This window comes from Pseudogymnoascus verrucosus, assembly GCF_001662655.1.
Source record: "Pseudogymnoascus verrucosus strain UAMH 10579 unplaced genomic scaffold scaffold_42, whole genome shotgun sequence".
In the NCBI taxonomy this organism is placed as follows: Eukaryota; Fungi; Ascomycota; class Leotiomycetes; order Thelebolales; family Thelebolaceae; genus Pseudogymnoascus; species Pseudogymnoascus verrucosus.
In genome coordinates, this window is record NW_017263693.1 from 151,356 (window position 1) to 172,485 (window position 21,130).

The following is a 21,130-nucleotide window of genomic DNA, read 5'->3' on the forward strand; positions in this document are numbered from 1 at the left end:
GACCCTAGGGTGCCGAACTTGTGGTGGGTGAATGTGGGGGCGAATGACTCTATCGCTAGAGGGCTACAGCTAAATAATATCTCGGGACAATTGCCTTCGATAAGAATACCACATTTACTCAACACCAGTACATGACCCAAACTCTTCTCTCAAGCCGGTTTTAGGTCGCCGGCCACTCGAAGAAACTGTGCGAGAAACTATTATAAGATCAACATGCCTTCTCTTGAACTGATCGACCATTCCCCCCACGGGCACGCCGCCGTGGCGCCGCTCGAAAATGCTTCCAACCTTATTATGATTGATAACTACGATTCTTTCACCTGGAACATTTACCAATACCTGGTGCTCGAGGGCGCAACAGTTACAGTTTACCGCAATGACAAGATAACTGTGGAGGAACTCGCTGCTAAGAAGCCAACGCAACTGGTCATCAGCCCTGGCCCAGGTCACCCAAGCTCCGACTCCGGAGTTAGCAGAGATGCTATTAAGCATTTCGCAGGAAAGATTCCTGTTCTTGGGGTCTGCATGGGACAGTAAGTATTGACATTGGCAATTTATACCTATGGAAAACTGACAATTGGCAGACAATGCATCTTCTCCGTCTTCGGCGGTGAGGTCTCGTATGCAGGCGAGATTCTCCACGGAAAAACGTCGCCTTTGCGCCATGACTCCAAAGGGATGTACGCGGGACTTCCACAGGACTTACCTGTTACACGATACCACTCGCTAGCCGGAACACATCCGACTCTACCGGAGGCCTTGGAGGTGACGTCCTGGATAGCGGGCCCAGATAACAATGACGGGAAAGGTGTCATCATGGGTGTGCGTCACAAAGAGTACGTCGTAGAAGGAGTTCAGTTCCACCCGGAAAGCATCTTAACTGAAGAGGGCCGGGTTATGCTGAAGAACTTCTTGAAGATGCGTGGTGGTACATGGGCAGAGAACGAACGGCTTCAAAAAGAAGCTGCGTCCAAAGCTACACCGCCTGGGGTCGCCTCTTCCCAGAAAGAGAACATTCTCGACAAAATATTCGCCCACCGAAAGGCTGCTGTCACTGCACAGAAGCAAATCCCATCCCAGCGTCCGAGTGACCTCCAGGCGTCTTATGATATGAACCTTTCCCCACCAAACATATCATTTGTGGATCGGTTGAGGCTGTCCCCATACCCACTATCTCTCATGGCTGAGGTTAAACGGGCGTCTCCTTCGAAGGGTATAATATCCATTTCGACGTGTGCGCCTGCCCAGGCCATGGAGTATGCACTTGCTGGGGCGAGTGTTATTTCGGTACTTACGGAGCCCGAGTGGTTCAAGGGGAGTATTGACGATTTGCGTTATGTCCGCCAAGCGCTGGAAGGCATGCCTAATCGACCAGCTATACTCCGAAAGGAATTCATCTTCGAGGAATACCAAATACTCGAAGCAAGACTTGCCGGGGCCGATACTGTGTTGCTCATCGTGAAGATGCTGGACGAAGCCACCTTGCAAAGGCTTTACTCATATTCCCTGACTCTAGGGATGGAGCCATTGGTTGAGGTTAACACCGCAGACGAAATGAAGGTGGCAGTTGACCTTGGAGCTAAGGTTATAGGTGTAAATAACCGAAACCTGGCAAGCTTCGAGGTTGACTTGGAAACTACGAGCCGTCTCATGAGCCAAGTCCCAGAGACAACAATCGTATGTGCTCTGAGTGGTATTTCTGGGCCTCAAGACGTGGCGTCTTATCAGAAGAATGGTGTTGGAGCTGTTCTTGTTGGTGAGGCGCTTATGCGGGCGAGTGACAAGCCCAAGTTCATTGCGGAACTCCTTGGAGGCTCCCTTGATGCGCCTACGAACGCGCCAGAACAGCCCCTTCTGGTTAAGATCTGTGGAACACGGTCTGCCAAAGCCGCTGCAACGGCGGTTGCAGCTGGTGCAGATTTTGTTGGCATGATACTTGTCCCAGGCCGTAAACGCACTGTCACTGAGGAGGAAGGACTGGCAATTTCTGAGGTGGTACACAAAGCGACGCCAAGGACTGTCAAGACCAATTCACAGATCAAGGCAACTGCGGGCTCTGATTTCTTTGCCGCGGCGGCATCTACTTTGACATCTGCGCGCCCTCTACTAGTTGGTGTCTTCCAAAACCAGTCGCTTGAGGAAGTTTTGAGACTGCAGAAGTTGTTTAGCTTGGATGTTGTTCAACTCCACGGCGATGAGCCATTGGAGTGGTCGAAACTCATCCCCGTCCCGGTCGTTAAGAGCTTCAGGCCCGAACAGGTCAACATCGGCTCCAGAGGCTACCATGCAGTTCCATTGCTTGATTCTGCAACTGGCGGATCGGGTGAAAAGTTGGATATGAGCAAAGTTAGGGAAACCCTGGAGAAAGACCAAGGGCTTCGCGTGATGCTTGCTGGTGGTCTGAACGCTGATAATGTTGTGGGGGCTGTTCGTGAGGTTGGCGAGTTGAGCAGCAGGATTATCGGAGTTGATGTCAGCAGCGGTGTTGAGGAGGGTGGCGCTCAGGATCTTGATAAGATCATATCCTTCATCAAGGCGGCAAAAAGTGTTCGTTGAGTAAAGGTGGAAGGAATTCTTCAGAATGTCTTTATGATCCAATGATTTTAATACCACAAAAAGTTCAACCGTCTTCTGAGGTGCCATGTGAAATTGCCATCGACAAAGTTCTTCCTCTTCTTCACCCTAACAAATATATTCGGACACAAGTAGGTCGATTGCAGCCGCACACTCTTCGTCCACAGCATTCAGACAGAACCTACTCTTCTCTTTGAGACTTCGTGTAGGTTCCAAGACAACCAGAGATAAAGTGCAGCTTCCTTATACCTTCAACACGGGCGTCTTCTCAGTTTACTCACTTCATATTATATACTTGGGCACCTCATTATTTCATACTCACTTAACTCTTCACTCTACATCACTCTCTTGAAGACTGCTCGACTAAATTCGTTCCGTTTTAAATAATTTACAACCTCGGTCGAGATCAACTACCTCACCGAGCAACAGTTTCACCAGTACGATAAAATGGCCAAGAAATCAGCAGTACCGCCAGCAGACAAAATCTTCGCCGGCAAAGTCTTCGTCCTGCAAGGCGATTTCGGGCGTTACCCTCGAACTCACCTAAACATCGCCCGCCTAATCGCCGGCCACGGCGGCTGCGTCGACAGCACAGTAACAGACCGAACAACCCTCCTCGTGACCACCATCGATGAGTTCCACAAGAGACCCCCCGCGGGTAAGTTTTGTCTCCATTTTCATTTTCATATTCATTTCATTACTTCTCATTGACCGCCTCCCTCTGACTTTCGGTCTCTGGTTCCAGTCGAGAAGTCCATTTCAATGGGGAAGGCGAGATGCAGAATCGTTCAGTGGGAGTATGTGGAGGATTCGATCTTTACCAAGAATGGGAAGCCGAGGGTCATTTCGGCGAATTTTCATGAGATTCAGAGTGTGCTGAAGAGACAGAATCGGCTCAGCGAGGCGAAGGCTATTTACAAGAAGAAGTTTATTGAGGGTGCGAATTCTATGAAGGGATTGGCGGATCCGGGTAGGTGGTTTTTTTTATTTCCCCTTTGTTCCCCTTATTCTTTCTCCATGTTATATTCAAATAAAGACTAAATGTTTTTATTTCCCCTTTGTTTCCCTCTATTCCCTTTTATTCTTTATCCAGGTTATATTGAAATAAAGTGTACATGGTCGACAACTATTTCCTAATTTCGCGTTTCTATTGCTAGTTATCAAAATCATGGAATTCCAAGGTGATCGCCCAAGAGGGAGAAGCACAATAATTACAAACCGAGACTAACAATCCAGGCCTCCACCACGTCTACCTCGACACGACCGGCTTCAAATATCTCGTGGTCCTAAGCCGTCTCACAAAAGTCGACCAGAAAACCAGAGTCGAGAAATACACCCTCCTCGTACGTCCCCCTCCTCCGCTCCCCCCCTCTCCCCCCCTCTCCCTCTTCCCCCTCCCTCTCCCATCCCCGTCATATCTTCTAACGCCCCCTCCAGCTCTTCGAATCCAACGCCTCCCCCTACACCTACACCGTGGGCATAAAATTCAACCGCCCCGGCCACGCCACAACCTACATCAAAGAATACATGGTCCCCTCGACCTTCGACGTTGCCTTCCGGCAGTTCCGCAAGTTCTTCAAGATCAAAACGGGGATTGAATGGGATTGTAGACTTGATGGCCCGGGGGCGGGGGAGGATGCGTTCGTATATGTGCCGCCGGGGAGGGGGGAGCCGAGGGGGGTGATGCCGAAGGATTGGAAGGAGCCGGTGGTGGGGAAGGTGGGGGGTGGAGCGGGAGCGGATAGGGAGGGGGGGAGCGGGTGAGGGTGGGAGGCGGGGGGGTGATGGGGGTGATGGTCGTCGAGGAGAGTACGATGCTGTAGCGGGAGGGGGGGTTTTTTTTTTTTTTTTTGCAAATCTAGAGTCAAGAGCGCTTGCTGTGGTTGGGGGTATTATCAAGTACTCGACAGATTTCTTTCTGGTGGGGAAATGGGGTGTCTGCATCGCTTTATGGGGGAACTGGATTTTACAAAGTTGAGAATGGGATATGAGCTTAGCAACAGCATGGAGAAGAGAAACAGCATAATTAACAACGCCCAAATCAATATTCAATCAATTCCAGTTAATCCCAATAAAAGCCAAATTATAACATATTCAAAAACCATCGTTCTCAATTGCAACTGTTAACAATAACATAACATATTTTTTACGCCCCACCCCCAGTCATCAACCATACCAAGTTGAACCCCCCAAACCCCCCCAAATCCCCCAACACTTATGCCTTTACCTCCCCCAGCGCCGCCCTCCTCCACTCCCAATAATTCTTCCTCACCCCATCATACTTCTCCCCCAACAACCTCAGCGCCCTATCGGCCCTCTCCTTCTCCCCCTTCTCCGCCCACACATCAGCCAAAAAATCCAACGCATGCGAGCTCCTCACCTCCTCCTCCGCGTCTCCAAGTTTAACAAACTCTCCCGCAAACCCCTCCTCAGACTTCAACTCCCTCCCCCCCTTCCTCAGCACGCCGCGCAGGAAGTTCCACGGACTCTGGTTCTGCGGCGCAAGATAGATCGCGTTCTCCGCGACCCTAATCTCGCGGTCCAGGATCTCAGCCGGGATTTTGGGATCAACCTCCGTAGCCTTGGACCCCTCAGTCGAGTTCCCCGGATCCGAAAACACGAGGAAGAACCGATGCGACCAGGCGGAGTTATTCCTCACATCCTCCTCAATCAACCTCTCCACCGCTCCCAGCTCCCCGGGGTCCTGACACTGACTCGGGAACAAATCCAGTTTCCTCACGAGATATTGGCGGTATGACCAAACATGGTAATTCTTGCTATCCTCCGCAAACATCTGCGTCAGGAACGCGATCTCCTCCCTCGCGAGCTCTAGCACCTTTTCGCGATCGGCGGAGATGGTGGGGTAGAGGTTATCGATCAGGAGCTGGCGGTGGTGCCAGATCTGGTAGTTCTTTTGGTTGTTAAGCGCCACTTCGTTGAGCCAGGCGAGCTCGTCAGAGAGAGTGAAGGTTAGCGCGAAGAGAGTGCTCGCCCGGTAGAGCCAGACGGTGTAGTGGGCGGGGTTGAGGCTGATGATGTGGGATGTTAGTGCTAGGGTGCGCGGGGAGTGCTCTTTGGATGCCATGACGGCGCGGAGGTAGGCGATGGCTGTTGTGACGAGTTAGCTGGGTTGGGTAAAAAGTGTTGGGGGTTGGGGAGGGAGACATACCTTCCGCATACTCGTCGGTGTAGGCAATTGCTGCTAATGGGTTCTTCCCATCGTCTTGTGGAATGGGCGTCACATCATCCCAAGTCGGATCTCCCTCATATCTGCCAACCTGCTTTCCCGATTCCATTTTAACAATCTCAGCTCTGCGCTTCTGTTCGTCCAGCCTATCTTCTTCCGTCAAAGGTCGTAGTGTCTCCTCGTTGACCTTCTCAAAATCCAAATCCGTAGTTTCCGGCTCCCAGATGCACTTCTTGATATAGTCCTTGTCGGCGCTACTCGGCTCCGTACTAGGTTTGTAATGCTGTTTCGCCCACTTCTCTCTAAAGGTCTCACTCTCCCATTTCAGTATCCTCAGTTTCTCCTCGTCCTCCTTCCACGCCTCGTACTGCGGAATCGTATAATCCTCGATATTATTTCCCCTCCTGTCTTTGCCTAGCGGATATGGCTCCGGTAGTGGTTGTGAGATCTTGAGCTGGTCAACAAGCTTTAGGAAATCCTTCTGTAGTGGTGCGCTCCAGGTTGTGTAGGCCTCAGATTCTAGCAGCGCAAACGTAGAGTATGCAGTCTTTTCCGCAGCCGTGAGCCCGTCCCAGCCTTTCGTATCATGCAGAACCTGTAGAGGCCTAGAAGCAAGGTATTCCGCACGTCGCTTTTCGCCGATAGTCTTGTACTCTGTTGGCGGAGGTGGTTTTGAAGCCGCTTGCTTTTCTGTAGAAATTTGGACCGTTAGAGCTCATAGTCTACGTCATAGCTTGTTGCGGATTACCGAAAGGCCCTTGGAAAGTGCTATTTCGGTAAAAGAGTATGGATAGAAGTGGTACTTACGGGATTGTTGCTTGCCCTTGGGAGCCATCGTTGCTGTTGCGGGGGATGGCGGGGTTTATGTAGGAATATTGAGGTGAGGTGAGGGACGTCGCGAAGTGCGGTAAGGGACAATGCTAAGAGACGGAAGCTACCAGAGAGCAGTCAACTATCACATTTCAATGCAACCACTCAAAGGCTCGAATTATACCAATTGCGATGGGATTACGTTCTTGTCTTTACGATTACCATTGTTCTCCCTGGAGCAGATTTATACCTTGCTTGGACGGCAAGGGATTGCGCCTCACATGATTTAGGGGATCATATTGTGGAAGAATTGTAATTATTGTTTGCTATGAGCTCGCGCTGCATTATAATCATTATTTACATCTGTAAGACTGTTAATACACCCCCCAGATGATTGTTTTAGACCCCATTTCCCATTAATTAATTCCCATCCACCCTCCAGAACTTCCAGCTCTCCCTTTCCCCATCCTTGCCATGCACACCCACCAGCCTCTCAACGCCTTCATTACCCACCGCATTCAAGAACTTCTCCTGGTCGATCTCGACACCCCCCTCATCATCCTCGTCGGTCCCGTTCTTCAGAACCGCGGGCCACAGAACTCCAACGCCGTCGCCGCCGAGCGTGGTTTCGAACTTCTCGTATCCTTCATCATCAAGGTCTTGCTCCAGCTGACGAAGCCTCTCCTTTGATACATCTGGTTTCAGAAGCGTGATGGCGCACCCTCCGCCGCCAGCGCCAGTGAGCTTTGTCCATCCAATGCCCGCATGATCGACCAGCTCTCGTACTCTCTCAAGTCTGGGGTGCGAAACACCCAGGGCAACGAGTAAACCATGGTTGATAGTCATCATCTTGCCCAGATGCGCCTGTCCAGCCTCCTCATCGTCATCGTACTGCTCGCTTGTAATCAGATTCGCCGCGCTGATGGTGACCTGATCGATCGCGTTTAAGATCGCTCCAGTGACTTCGGGATGCACCTTCTTAAGATCGCCCACCTTGGCAACCTCGGCCTTCGTAGACTTAGGCTGCTTGGTATCGACTAAGAGGAGGGGTAGCTCTGGGAAGTTCCAGAGCGGAGTGACGACTGGTGGTTTGCTGTAGTCGGAGCGCTGGAAGACGACGGCTTTTCCTTGCGTCGCGACGGTGTTGTCGACGCCAGATGGGTTGCCGTGAATGCACATCTCGCATACGAACGCCCATCTGTTTATTCTTTCGACCTGGAGGAGGGCTTCCGCAGTAGGCTGGTCGGGGTGAGGGCCAGAGAGTGTGCGTATCTGGAGAAGCAGAGCAGACGACAGGCAAACAGATATCGAAGCGCTGCTTCCTAGCCCTGCTCCTATTGGTAGGGTTGATCGAAGTGTATATAGGCAGCCGTTGAATGATTGCGATCCAAGCGAGAGGAAAATATATAAGAATGCGGAGGCTGAATTTTGGTGCACCTTGCGAACTTCATCTGGTGCCCCTGGCGAGACATTGGCGAGGTGTGGCTTCATGGCAGCGACAAGCTCGGGGTCGAGCTCTGTCACCAGGTCGTAGTAGTACTTCTTTTTTGAAGGGTGCGAAAATGTGCTCCATGGGAGGTCATCGATGTTCCAGGTATGTGATAAATTGATGTCTGGGAATCGCAGAGAGATTGTTCGCCTCGATTTTGAAAGGGATGTCACGAGAAGGTATGAACGGAGAGAGATCGCAGCAGCTATAGCGGCCTGGTACGTAGTGTTAGAAATATGTGTGTTGTCAGTAGTAAGTTGAGACGAACCTTTCCATGCACCACGGCGTGTTCCCCAAACACAATAACTTTTCCAGGTGCAGAAACCATGAAAGCAGGCATCATGGGAGAGGAAGCCTTGCGGCCATGTACCGTGCGACTCTTGGGCTTCCCCCCATCGCCATTGATCTGTACACGTCTCACACCCTCTCCCAAGTCCTCGAGGTTGGAAGGCATATCGGAGGTAGGGGATAGCGAGGGAGTGCTGGAGGTGGGAGTAGTGATGATGTGACTAATTGAGCTTGATCTGGAGGAGTTTCTGCGGGGTCTGGTCTCCAAATATCTGGTAGAGTCGCTGTTCATCATCTCACAACCTGCATGGCGTGAAAGGAGGTCGTCGTTGTGGTGGTAGAGGTGGTGGTGGTGGGGGAATTTTGGGGGTGGGAGTAAACTGGGGAAATGGCAGATGGGGATGTGTGATGGGATGGGATGAATCTTTGGGTGTGGTCATCTACATTTGGTTAAGGCAGGCTCGAATCACGGCGGGTGGAATATCCGGTCATCTGGGGGTTCTCTAGTGGTTCTAATTGGGGACTCGTCAATTGGCCCCAGCGCATCCCAAGCCTCAGTGCCTGGCATTGGTAGCGCGTCGTACTTGTGCCCCTAAGGGATTAGCGGATTAAATAGGACCCGTCCCCTAGAACAATGTGACCGATGTGACCGTTGTGTGGTAGATTGGACGGAAAGGGCTGGGATGGGCTGGGATAGGCTGAGGAATGGCTGGGATTCAGTGGCAAGGTGCCGACGATGCGGTCTCAAATCTCCAAAATACCCCAATTACTGTACATCCCGCCACCAAAAAGTATCGTGCGCCAATACTCCAATTGTGGTTATTTCGTGGGGTAAGTAAGTCATGAACCTAGGAGGGACAAAGGGACAAAGGGACACAAAGGGACAAAGGAAAATCTACCGCCACCAAACCAAAAACTCATTCCAGAGTCTTCAGCACCAGAAGGGATATTCAAAGAAACCAATATGTGGTTGCAGCTTTACGCTTTAAAGCATCGTGAGGTTCCTCTCTCTGGTGTTTCTGGCTGTATCTGGTGTATCCGGTGTATCTGGCGTTAAATATCCAAGTATTACAATGATGGGCGCCCTACAATAGGATGAAACTTTAGTGGCAATACTTAACTTTACGATCTACTCCTCTAACTAACTCCGTGGACTCCGCTGATTCCGTAGACTCCGAAGTATGTATGTACTGTACTGTACATTCCGTCCCACTCTTGGATAATCAATCAGAGTCAACCAACAAAGCCGCTCCGGCACCGCCTCAGGTACGACGCGTAAACTTGTGGGCTGTGTCAGTCATGTCGGATGCACGACAGTGAAAAATGAACTGTTCATTGTTACACATATTTTGCATATTTGTCTTCCTGCATCATTTTTTAATCTAGAGACGCATCAGCGAGGACGACATAACGAGTTATCCCATCCGATGATAGTCTTACCCCTGAAGCCCGTTTGACAAGCCAACAAAGATCCGTCTCACTTGAGCCGTCCCCATCACCACCGCCACCCGCCATGCCCGCCGACGCCCCTCCGCAATTCACGCTTTTCCCCCTCCTCCCGGCAGAACTCAGGGTCAAGATATGGCAAACTGCCCTTTTCGAGCGCAATTCCATCGTGGAACTCCGCGTTATCAACGATGCGATTATCCCTAAATCGCGCCCTTCTATCGTTCTTCGCATTAATCAAGAATCAAGATACGAGGCGTTTAGGGCTTTGAAGGCTCTCTCAGACAGTCTGTCCTTCTCTAAAGATGGGGAAGCACAGAACCAACTGTATCTCTTGCCAGAACGAGATACCATCTACTTCAGCAATGACTATCAGTTCGTAAGCCCATCGACCGTTCAGTGCAAGATGGCAGGTATGGCGGGGACCCTGTCGTTACTTGCTGCATCCTTGTCCGAGATCGAGAGGGCCAAGATCCAGACTCTGGCTATTGACATTTACGAGTGGTCAGAGGTTGACCACATAAGGGAGATACTACAACAGCTCATTCCATTTGAAGGGTTGAAGACTCTCGTTGTAGTGATGAGGGATCCGGTGGAGGAAAAGAAGTCCGGCGGTGGCGACAGGATATTTGTCGACTGGCCTTGGAGCCAGAGAAAGCCAGCCTACGACCTACAGACGAAGTTATGGAAAATGTCTAGGAGCACATTACGATATAATCCCCAGTGGAAGGAACCTGTTGTACAGTTGGTATGCCTAGGAGGAAACTGATGGACACTGGAATAGTTTTTTTTACTTCAATGATTCCCCAATAGATAGCAAGCTTAAATAAATGTATTTTTGGATTTCAGGTACAAGACTCCACCCAAGACCGGGCAAGCAAGGCGCGCTCGGTAAACGCCTTTTGGCGCGCCACTTAGCCGTAGAGGACATGTTGCCGTCCCGCCGACGCGCCTGGGTTAAGCTTGATACAAGAAAAGGTGCCCCATCGTGAAAGCACCCTTCCTTCCATCATCACGACACCGTCAAGATGGATATTCTACAGGTATCTTCTGCCGCCCACTCAACTGACTTTGATGGGCCATGCTGATAAATTGTAGCGCCTGGCACATTTCTTGGATAGGCCACTGTTCCCATGGAAGAAGCTTATAGTGGGCTTCTCCCTTGCACAGTACCTTTTCGAAAGCTACCTCTCCCTCCGTCAATACCAGGTCTTGAAGAACACTAGACCACCCAAGGTTCTCTCCAACGAGGTCTCCCAGGAGGTCTTTGATAAATCCCAGGTTCGCCCGCTCCACCCCACTTGCAATTTATCACCATGCTAACCATACCCGAAGGCATACGGACGCGCAAAGGCGCAGTTCAGCTTCGTCTCTTCTCTCTACGGCCAAATCCAAAACACTGCTTTCATCTACTACGATATTCTCCCGAAACTCTGGACCTTGACTGGATCATGGCTCCTTCGATTCGCACCGACCCGCTTCTCCGGCGAGATCTCTCACTCGATCGTCTTCGTCCTTACATTTATCATCATCCAACAAGTTCTTTCGCTACCTACTTCGATCTACAGCACATTTGTCTTGGAGGAGAAATTTGGCTTCAACAAGCAGACGCCTAAGGTCTTCGTTACCGATATCTTGAAATCTCAGATGCTGGCGTTCATCCTTGCCCCACCTATCCTTGCCGGTTTCCTCAAGATCGTCCAGAAGACTGGCAACCAGTTCTTCTACTACCTCTGGCTATTCGGAGCCGCACTCCAGGTTTTCATGATCACCGTCTACCCAATCACCATCCTGCCACTCTTCAACAAGCTCTCGCCTTTGGACCCAGGAGCACTCAAGACCGGCGTCGAAGGCTTGGCACAGCGCCTCAACTTCCCTCTCAAGGAGCTCTACGTTATCGATGGAAGCAAGAGAAGCGCCCACAGCAACGCCTACTTCTTCGGTCTGCCATGGAAGAAGCACATCGTCATCTACGACACCCTCATCGAGAAGAGTGAAACCGAGGAGGTCGTGGCCGTTCTCGCACACGAGCTCGGCCACTGGAGCCTTGGTCACACGACACGTCTATTCGCGATCTCACAGGTATGCATGCCAGACAAATTACTTCAAGTGGAAACATATTAACAAGTAATTCCCAGGTCCACTTCTTCTACATCTTCTCCCTCTTCTCCGTCTTCATCAACAACAAATCCCTCTACCGCTCCTTCGGCTTCCACACCTCAATGCCCATCATCATCGGCTTCATCCTCTTCTCCGACGCGCTCGCGCCCATGGACACCGTGATCAAGCTACTAATGAACATCCTCTCGCGGCGCTACGAGTTCCAAGCCGACGAGTTCGCGCAGAAGCTCGGCTACAGCACCGAGCTCGCAAAGTCCCTCATCAAGCTCCAGATCCAGAACCTGAGCACCATGGACGCCGACTGGATGTACGCCACGTACCACTTCAGCCACCCGATCCTGAGCGAGAGGCTGGGCGCGCTGGGGTGGCATGGCGATAGGAGCGGGGAGAGCGTGGTGGATGAGAAGAATGATGGTGCGGTGAAGGCGAGCGGACGCGACGAGTTGTAAGGGTCGTAGGGTTGTAAAAGCTGTGCAAACACAGCGCGCGCACGCACCGCGCAGATAGAGAAGGAGGAGGAGGGGCGCGAGGAAGGAAGGAGCGCCGCCTTCTTTGAAGCGAGAATTAAAAAAAATGTTGTCCTTCACGCCGCTCCCATTCATTCTCCCTTGGTGACCACCCCCGCAAATGTCGTAATATCCAACCCATGAAGCCGCAAACACACTCACGCACTAGCCCCCTTCCTCGCCTTCTCCGCCTTCTCCCTCTTCAGCGCCTTCTCCTTCTCCTTCTTATCCCTCTTCCTCGCCTCCTTGTCCTGTTTCCCCCCCGCCGCCTCACTCGCCTTCACCTCCACCGCCTCCTTTACTCCCTCCTCACTCGCCACCACCGTCTCCCCTCCCAGCTCCCCAACCTCAACACTCTGCTCCCTCTGATACTCATCCAGATCCTGCCACCCATCCGTCCCCATCTCCGCGTCCCCCTTCTCCTCGCCATTGACAACGGCAGCGGCAGCGGCACCGGATTCTTCGAGATCAAGCACGGGCGCTAACCACTCCCCGCGTAAACCGGCTTCGACGCGGCGTAAGTGCTGCATGGTGAGGTTGGAGGCTGCGTCGGAAGGGGCGATGGGACCGGTGGGTTGGAGGGTCGCGTTGGGGAGGAGGGAGGGGGTGGTGGTGGCGGCGGTGAGGTAGGTGGTTAGGTGGGTGAGGGCGAGGGAGGGGGGGATGGGGTGGGAGGGCTTGGAGTGGTGGGGGGGGAAGGAGGTGGTGGACATTTTTTGGCTGTGGTGGTGGTTGTGGTGGTTGCGCCGGTAGGTATCTTGGTATTGGTGTTTGGAGTTCGGAGTTGAGGGTTGTGGTTATGTCTGTGTGCGATTGTAGATGTGTATATTTACTTCGTCTGTACCCAGCGCAAGAATTGACTCTTTGAAAATAAAGTAGTTGCTCGACCTGCCCTTATCGCAAGAAAAAAAATCGAGGGTTGCGGATTGGAGAGCTCGGGGACATTTTGGCTCAAGAAATTATTTGGCAAGCGGAACCTACTCCGCTAGCGCGGATTGGAATTTGGCTGCCGACGAGAACATCACGTTCCAACCTTCAAACACCAGTATCAAGCCAAACGTCTCGCTGCGTCTGCGCAACAACACGTCACTTGACACCATGCTGTCCCTACGCTGTTCACGAGGCGTTACTGCGGCTTTGAAGCCGGTTATGCAGGCGAAGGCTGTTAAATCCGTGGCTCCTCAAGCTTCGAGGTCCGTCTACACCCTCCCTCCCTTCCCTTTCACCTTGAGCCGCACCAGCAACCACCGATGCTCTATGCTATTCAATAATACTAACCCCCCGCAACAGAACCTTCAGCATCCTCACCCCCCTCCGCCCCTCCCTGCAACCCCGCGCCCTCGCCCGCGCGCCTACCTCCGTCTCCTCCTCCGCCGCCATCGACACCACCACAACCACCACCAGCGCGTCCAGCAGCGAGATCCTCGACCTCCTTCCGAAAATCAGCACGCACCCCTCTCTAGCGGGTATTCAAGTGCGTTGCGGGCCGAGGAATACGTTTAGTCCGTCGCATTTTGTGAGGAAGAGGAGGCATGGGTTTTTGTCGAGGGTGAGGACGAGGAAGGGGAGGGCGACGCTGCAGAGGAGGAAGAGTAAGAATAGGAGTACTTTGAGTCATTAGAGGAGGGGAGGGGAAGGGATATTGAAGGAAGAGGGGAGGGGTGGAGTGGATAAAAGTGTTGGGGGAAAGGGAGGGAGAAGGAAAAGGTGGTGGTGGTTGTACGATTTTTTGGAGGGTGTGTAGTGTATGTGTATACTTATGGGTTGGGGCATAGATATTGGGAAACAAAACAGAATGAAGGAACAATATACTCTCAACGAGCATGTTTCCTACAGTTATATCCCTTGTCACTGAACTGTGAGATGTCGTCCAGAAGAGCAGTAGCAAACTGGCCAAGAACGAGGTGTACCGGGTCTTACGGTGGGATATTGGAGCATAGATTGGGAAACAAAAGAGAATGTGGAACAATATCCTGCCAATGAGCATATTTGCAGCTTCTCTCTTCCACTGCTCAGTCAATTGCAAGATGTCGTCTAGAAGTTAAGCAGCACATTGGCCAAGGACGAAGTGTACGAGATCTTGCGGTGGGATATTGAGGGTATATGTATTGGGAAACAACAGAGAAGGAAGGGAAAATACACTGTCAATGAGCATATTTCCAACTACTCTCTTCCACTACTTAGTATATTGTAAGATGTTGTCTAGAGGAACAGTAGCAAACTGACCCACGGACGAAGTGACGGGGTCTTGTGATGGGATATGGGGGCGTAGAGAAACAAAACAGAATGAAGAAACAATATACTCTCAACGAGCATGTTTCCTACAGCGTTCTTTCACTTGCCACTGGATGGTAAGATGTCGTCCAGAAGAGACAACACCAGCAAACCAGCCAAGCCCAACCCCCATCTCCACCCTCAAAAATAACGAGCGAGCACACACAAAACATGCGGCTCTTCCCCAACCTCCCCTTCCCACCCAATAGCTCTCCCCAGCAAAGCCACGACCCGTGTCCGCCCTGAAATCAGGTCCGCCCATGAAATTACCTGCCTACTTCACCTCCACGATTTCCCACATGGCAAATGGCACCATCATCTCCCGTCCGTCCGTTCCTCCCTAGTTTGGCTCAGACCCTCCAAAGCGGGCTCCCCAAAATCCAATAGCTTGGAGACTAGCGGCGATAAATATGGAATGGCAGCCGCCTACGTCTATGTCCGAGTGATGTGCATCTCAGCAGTTCAAGGGGATGGGGGCCAAGAAGAGGGAAGGTCTGTGGCGATTTGATGTTTCTTTCGGCCAATAATTCTCCGACTAGCGGGCTCGGCCGCGAGGGGGGGATAGGGGTCAGACTACATGGTTACTATGGAGGGGTTTGGAGAGATTCTCAATAGTTTGACAGCTAATATCAATACCATGTTTTTGGCAATAGACGCCGCTGCCTGCAATGATTGAGCGGGGCATCAGTGTGGTGAGGAGTAGTATTCCAGAAAATCCCACAGTGGATCAAACGTATTTTATTGTGACGTCCCCCCCACCTCCGATACCACCGTCCCCAAACCTCAGACATTCCACGGCTTCGAATCCCATTTCAGGAAGGCAGAGCAGAGGAGGGAATCCCTCAGAGACAAAGAAGGAACAAAGAGGACCCCGGATATCGATGGGAAATCGATATATCCGCCTCCACCCACTGCCGATCGGTGTGGCGCGCAGAGCAATATAAGCTTGATCTACACATCTCGGAGCTGGATGATGCAAGGAGTAGAGTAGGGAGATACATTGATGATGGGAGGGGATAGGAACAGGACAGGACAGGGTCAGACATCGGCCCTCTCAGGGGTCTCCTCGGGGGAACAGATAGGCCGTTATGGTATGTGAGGAGGGGAGGGGTGGAAAGGTCAGGGCCCGCGGCGGCCAGAATGTCGGCCTTGTATGGGGCGGGGGCAACTTTCCTTTCTCTTCAGCAGCGTACAAGACGTGCCACAGGCTAGGATATGGTATGATACTCAAATCCCCCAAGTGTCACGAATGTCACGTCCGGAGTCTCGGAGTCCAGTCAGTTCGCTGGGGTAGGTAGGATCGCAGGTCCTCCTCCTCTCATCCCATCCACTCGTTCATAAAGCTATGGCGAACTACTAATCTTATATAGTTGCGCACGGAAATATAAGATATGGTGTAGGGGACTGTGCCCATCGCGGGCTTCGAGAACAATTTTTTCGGGGGGTTTTTGCATTGAACATACGATGGTATGGTATACTCCTACTACAACTGGTGCTACCCCCCATGAATTGTTGCGTGCCCCACTTCACCCCTTTTTCTGATCCCGGCTGGAGATCGCTGGGCGCCGCTGGGCGCTGGGCGTGGCGGCGGTGGTGGGAGGTGCGTGCGGTGGGCGGTGGTGGTGGGTGGGTGATGCACGTCAATATAGGAAAGTAAGTACGGGGGTTGTCTGTGTTTGAAGTACTCGCTCGGCTTTGTAAACCATGTCGTATACAGTACCCATCTATCAAACGAACGGGAGTCAGTTGTCCTACCCTCCCTCTCCTTACTCCTCAACTACCGTTCTGCCAGCATCTGCCAGCATCTGCCAGCATCTGACATCTGCGGAAACGCCATGTCGTGCAAGAGTCATGTACTGTACTGTACCTCGGTGTGTGGTGATGTATGTGGTGATGACCGAAAATACGAGGCGAATGCTGTAAGACAACAGTGTTTCAAGATTGGGGCTGGGCTTGGCTGGCTGGCTAGGAGGGGGGAGGGTGTAGCCTTTTCTGGATCGGCCCTTGTTTTTTTGGGGGGGGGGCGGCGAAAGAACTCTCAGACACTTTTATTTTAGAATTTCTTAGATGGAGGGAGGGCTGATGGAGACGGTGGTTTGGGTTTGGATCAGGTTTGGTTTTACACCCCCCACCCCCCCCCCCTTTTTTTTTGAGGGCATTAATGGTGCATTCGTTATTGTCATGTATGTATGGTGAGGTGGTTTGAGGTTTAGAGTTTGGGGTTTTGAGATAGTGGAGGAGGGGGGTTTCATGTGATGTGATGGGAGATGGGTGGGTATGTTTTGTACCTGACAGTTTGGTTTGTGAGAGGGACGACAAACAGATGTGAGATGTACGTACACTACAGGAAGTGGTATATCGTAATTGACGAGCTGGAGCTCAGCTGAAGCCTTTCGCATCCTCCATCCTCTGTATGTCCGTTCTCGGCGTAGTAGTATGGTATGGTATGTATGTGTAGTCTGCCTCCGGTCAAGGAGAGGGAACCATTATTCCGATGGAGAGGATGAGTGAGCGACTTACTCGCATAGGACGGAATCCGAAGTCAGTTTTGGTTTTGTTACTGTATACGTATCTATCTATCTATTCTCCCTTCTGTATCAAGAGTAACTGCCTGTATCTATCTATACTCCCTTCTATATGAGCGGGCATCACGAAACTTCTATACTCCCTTCTCTATGAACGGGCATCACGAAACTTCATCTACTCGCTCGTCACACTCCTCACACCCCTCCCTCACTCCTAACTCACTCCCTTGCAAATTCCACGTCAGAAACTCACCCACAACCCATATAGCATAGAGAACAATGAACCAGGAACAGAAACACACACACGCCCACAACCGTTAGCATAGCCAACAATGAACCAGGAACAAGAAACAGAAACAATAAAACCTAGAATAACACTACCGTGCATGATTCTCTCTTGTTAGTACAGTAGTCTGGCTTCAGGGCGTCTAAAAGCGTTATCACACCGCACCGTTGCATCAAACACACAAGTACCGTACCTTGCTTGCTTTGCCTGTTCGGTAGTGCATAGTACCTTTGATCCTTTATGATCCTTATGATCCTATGATCGTCTAATCCTATGAGCTGGTATTGTCCTGTGCAGCAGTGGAAATATACAGAGTACATACGAAACTACCTATACAATGGCTTACGGAAGCGCCGTCTCTCCGTCCCCTTCACCCTCAGGAGATCGCCATTGTTCCCCATCACAAATCACACCCCCGAATACGCCCCCCCCCAACACCCTATTTAGTGACTTCTCATTTGTATGTAACACACCATATAACAGCAAGTACACCACCACCAACATCCCAGTCTTTTATCCCCCGGCCACTAAACTAAATTTGCCTTTCGTGCTTTAACTGCATGCGCCCCTGTCCTATCGGCAATCAACGAACATCAACTAAAAACCCTTAGCGCCCTTTCTCCAACAACCTATTCGTTTTCTTACCCACCGACCACCACCGACCACCACCGTCCACCACCAACCACCGACATATCACTAAAACCACTAAACTGCCACCCCCATCGCACCCTAACACCACCCTAACCACCCTAAACCACTCTGACCCTTTCCCACCCTTTCACCCTCCACCCTTCCACATTTCCACCCTTCCACCACATCCATACCCCATCGTCCGGTCCACCAATCCACCAATCCATCAATCCACCAATCCACAACCACTCACACCACCACTCAAACTCCCCTTTACACCTTTACTACCACCACTACCCACCACTACCACCCATCACGAACTCTCTCTCCCTCCTTTCACAATTCAATCCCAACTTTTGCTCACTCAGCTGTTGGCTTACACATTCACAAACTATACAGTTCTTCTTTCTCCCTCAGCCACGGCCACTTCAATCTTGACCTTCAATCAAAAACCCGCCATCGCTGTTGTGGACAACGACGACAAACAATAAAATCTCTCTTTCCGTGGTACGTCAATTTCCCCTTCAGCGTCCTTAGTCTCGGGTAGTGCGGGTCGCTATTACCTATCTGGGCCTGTTTGATTTCGCTTGCCCAGCGACAAGGAGCTTCCTTCGGACATCCACCTTTTTGTTCTTTCGTTGTACACTTCCTGTCAACCAGCGCTTCTTCACGGTGTGGATGAGTTTGGCGATATATTCATCGCGTTCATAATAATACCACAAAGACTTTTGGTCGCGCCTTACTAACACCTCATCTCATCAACAGCCACCACCACGACCTCCTTTCGCCCCCGACTTCCACAGTCACATCCCACGACAAACATTGCTCCCTTCAATCATCAACACCAACACAGTGATCACCGCAAGGGACATCAGCCACGATGGGTTGCGGTATGAGCACAGAAGAGAAGGAGGGCAAGGCCCGGAACGAGGAGATTGAGAACCAATTGAAGAGAGACAAGATGATGCAGCGCAACGAGATCAAGATGCTTCTGCTAGGTCAGTCACATCCACCGACTCCGATCTTGGAGTCCCACCACAAACAACGTCTAACCCCTCTCCAGGTGCCGGTGAATCCGGAAAGTCCACCATCCTCAAGCAGATGAAGCTCATCCACGAGGGTGGCTACTCACGCGACGAGCGCGAGTCGTTCAAGGAGATCATCTTCAGCAACACAGTCCAGTCGATGCGCGTCATCCTGGAGGCGATGGAGTCCCTCGAGCTGCCACTCGACGACCAGCGCGCCGAATACCACGTCCAGACTATCTTCATGCAGCCACAGCAGATCGAGGGTGACAACCTGCCCCCGGAGGTTGGCAACGCCATCGAGGCGCTTTGGAAGGATGTTGGCGTCCAGGACTGCTTCAAGCGCTCCAGGGAGTACCAATTGAACGATTCCGCAAGATAGTAAGTTCCCCTGAACAATTATGGCGCCCGACATGAACAACCTTTTGGGACTACAAACGACCAGTCATTTGACGCCTATCCAATCGCAATACTGACTTTGTTTTCCAGCTACTTCGACAATATCTCCCGCATCGCGCAGCACGACTACATGCCCAATGACCAGGATGTCCTGAGGTCTCGTGTTAAGACCACCGGTATTACGGAGACCACCTTCATCATCGGCGAGCTCACATACAGGATGTTCGATGTCGGTGGACAACGTTCTGAGCGTAAGAAGTGGATCCATTGCTTCGAGAATGTCACCACCATTCTCTTCCTGGTCGCCATCTCTGAGTACGATCAACTTCTCTTCGAAGACGAGACCGTGAACCGCATGCAGGAGGCGCTCACCCTGTTCGACTCCATCTGCAACTCCAGGTGGTTCACAAAGACATCGATAATCCTGTTCCTGAACAAGATCGATCGCTTCAAGGAGAAGCTCACCGTGTCGCCGATGAAGAACTACTTCCCCGACTACGAGGGTGGAGACGACTACTCAGCTGCCTGTGACTACATCTTGAACAGATTCGTCAGCCTGAACCAGCACGAGGCAAAACAAATTTATACCCATTTCACTTGCGCAACCGACACAACGCAGATCCGCTTCGTCATGGCGGCTGTAAATGGTAAGCTCTCACCCAATTTCTGTCTTTCGACGTTCACTTACTAACAATCCCAGACATCATTATCCAGGAGAACCTTCGCCTCTGTGGCCTGATCTAGACGCACGAACCATCCGGATACCCAATCTCGTTTTTATCAAAGCACACATCGAATCCACACACACACGGCGTTACTGCGTTCTGAGCTTGTTTCTTGGTGTCCAACCCACACAGCGCCTGACGCGACAATTTGGGTCTCTTTGTATTTGGCTACTATACCAATCATGCGTCCCCTTACGAGCGAATAAATCCACCTGAAATTTTCACACCAATTGCATATTTGTCTTCCATGTCTGCCTTGCGAAATCTATCCACCCTTTCGACAATGCCACACGAAAATACATTCTCACAAACCTTTCATTACGACGCGATTGACCGAACTCACTCCCGGACCGGTTGATTTATAAAAGAATACCTTTCAAAAGGGCGGACTGGAAGACAAGTTGCATTGGGTGCAATCATTTCACGTTGATCTACAATTATTCATCCCTCAAGACCGGGTCGTCGCCCCTTGTTGTATGAAATGATTTTTTCGCCCACCACACAACCCATTTTAATGTGTCTGTTTACCATCCTTTTTCCATTTTTCTTGTTTCCTTTATAAGTGCTTTGTGTGTCATCTTACGATCTCGACCGGCGCATGACTGAGATTCTTTCCCCTTTGATTTATTTGGCCAGGGATTTTGGCAGGGGGAGGATCAACCGTGTTTTTTTTTCTTTGTTAGTATTTTTACATAATGGGGATTTGAGAGAGCCAACTGAAAAAGAGGAAGGCGGAGGGGCGGGAGAGGAGGGAAGGGAAGGGGGGAGGGAAGTGTTTTCACGATGCGTTTATGTGATGATGGTTGGGTGGGGGGGAGGACTGTTATAGGTTTGGGAGATGGGAG

General features: G+C 51.3%; 7 protein-coding genes across 7 annotated transcripts; 5 read left to right on the forward strand and 2 right to left on the reverse strand.

The window, feature by feature from the left end:
* Positions 1–44: 44 nt before the first annotated feature.
* TRP1_1 (bifunctional tryptophan synthase trp1) lies at positions 45–2,619 on the forward strand. The gene is made up of 2 exons (XM_018276556.2): positions 45–533; positions 585–2,619. Exons 1-2 carry the CDS (start codon positions 214–216, stop codon positions 2,554–2,556), a joined length of 2,292 nt encoding a protein of 763 aa, XP_018127731.1. The 5' UTR covers positions 45–213; the 3' UTR covers positions 2,557–2,619.
* On the forward strand, positions 2,620–4,338 carry VE01_07121 (uncharacterized protein; the record flags this gene model as incomplete). Its single annotated transcript, XM_018276557.2, has 4 exons — positions 2,620–3,232; positions 3,320–3,544; positions 3,811–3,917; positions 4,012–4,338. The coding sequence occupies exons 1-4, from the start codon at positions 3,022–3,024 to the stop codon at positions 4,336–4,338; spliced, it is 870 nt and encodes a 289-aa protein (XP_018127730.1). The 5' UTR covers positions 2,620–3,021.
* A 442-nt stretch (positions 4,339–4,780) lies between these two features.
* RAM2 (CAAX geranylgeranyltransferase alpha subunit) lies at positions 4,781–6,724 on the reverse strand. Its single transcript, XM_018276558.2, has 3 exons — positions 6,569–6,724; positions 5,744–6,451; positions 4,781–5,682 (listed from the first exon to the last, which is right to left on the reverse strand). Exons 1-3 carry the CDS (start codon positions 6,594–6,596, stop codon positions 4,790–4,792), a joined length of 1,629 nt encoding a protein of 542 aa, XP_018127729.1. The 5' UTR covers positions 6,597–6,724; the 3' UTR covers positions 4,781–4,789.
* A 150-nt stretch (positions 6,725–6,874) lies between these two features.
* ERG12_2 (Mevalonate kinase) lies at positions 6,875–8,756 on the reverse strand. Its single transcript, XM_018276559.2, has 2 exons — positions 8,329–8,756; positions 6,875–8,275 (listed from the first exon to the last, which is right to left on the reverse strand). Exons 1-2 carry the CDS (start codon positions 8,641–8,643, stop codon positions 6,992–6,994), a joined length of 1,599 nt encoding a protein of 532 aa, XP_018127728.2. The 5' UTR covers positions 8,644–8,756; the 3' UTR covers positions 6,875–6,991.
* A 1,105-nt stretch (positions 8,757–9,861) lies between these two features.
* On the forward strand, positions 9,862–12,364 carry VE01_07124 (uncharacterized protein; the record flags this gene model as incomplete). Its single annotated transcript, XM_018276560.1, has 4 exons — positions 9,862–10,542; positions 10,893–11,075; positions 11,130–11,876; positions 11,933–12,364. The coding sequence occupies 4 exons, from the start codon at positions 9,862–9,864 to the stop codon at positions 12,362–12,364; spliced, it is 2,043 nt and encodes a 680-aa protein (XP_018127727.1).
* Positions 12,365–13,470: 1,106 nt separating this feature from the next.
* Positions 13,471–14,583, forward strand: VE01_07125 (uncharacterized protein). The gene is made up of 2 exons (XM_018276561.2): positions 13,471–13,614; positions 13,712–14,583. Exons 1-2 carry the CDS (start codon positions 13,520–13,522, stop codon positions 14,040–14,042), a joined length of 426 nt encoding a protein of 141 aa, XP_018127726.1. The 5' UTR covers positions 13,471–13,519; the 3' UTR covers positions 14,043–14,583.
* A 3,578-nt stretch (positions 14,584–18,161) lies between these two features.
* GPA1 (guanine nucleotide-binding protein subunit alpha) lies at positions 18,162–21,012 on the forward strand. The gene is made up of 5 exons (XM_018276562.2): positions 18,162–18,643; positions 18,902–19,134; positions 19,200–19,542; positions 19,651–20,207; positions 20,261–21,012. The coding sequence occupies exons 2-5, from the start codon at positions 19,017–19,019 to the stop codon at positions 20,302–20,304; spliced, it is 1,062 nt and encodes a 353-aa protein (XP_018127725.1). The 5' UTR covers positions 18,162–18,643; positions 18,902–19,016; the 3' UTR covers positions 20,305–21,012.
* The last annotated feature ends 118 nt before the right edge of the window (positions 21,013–21,130 follow it).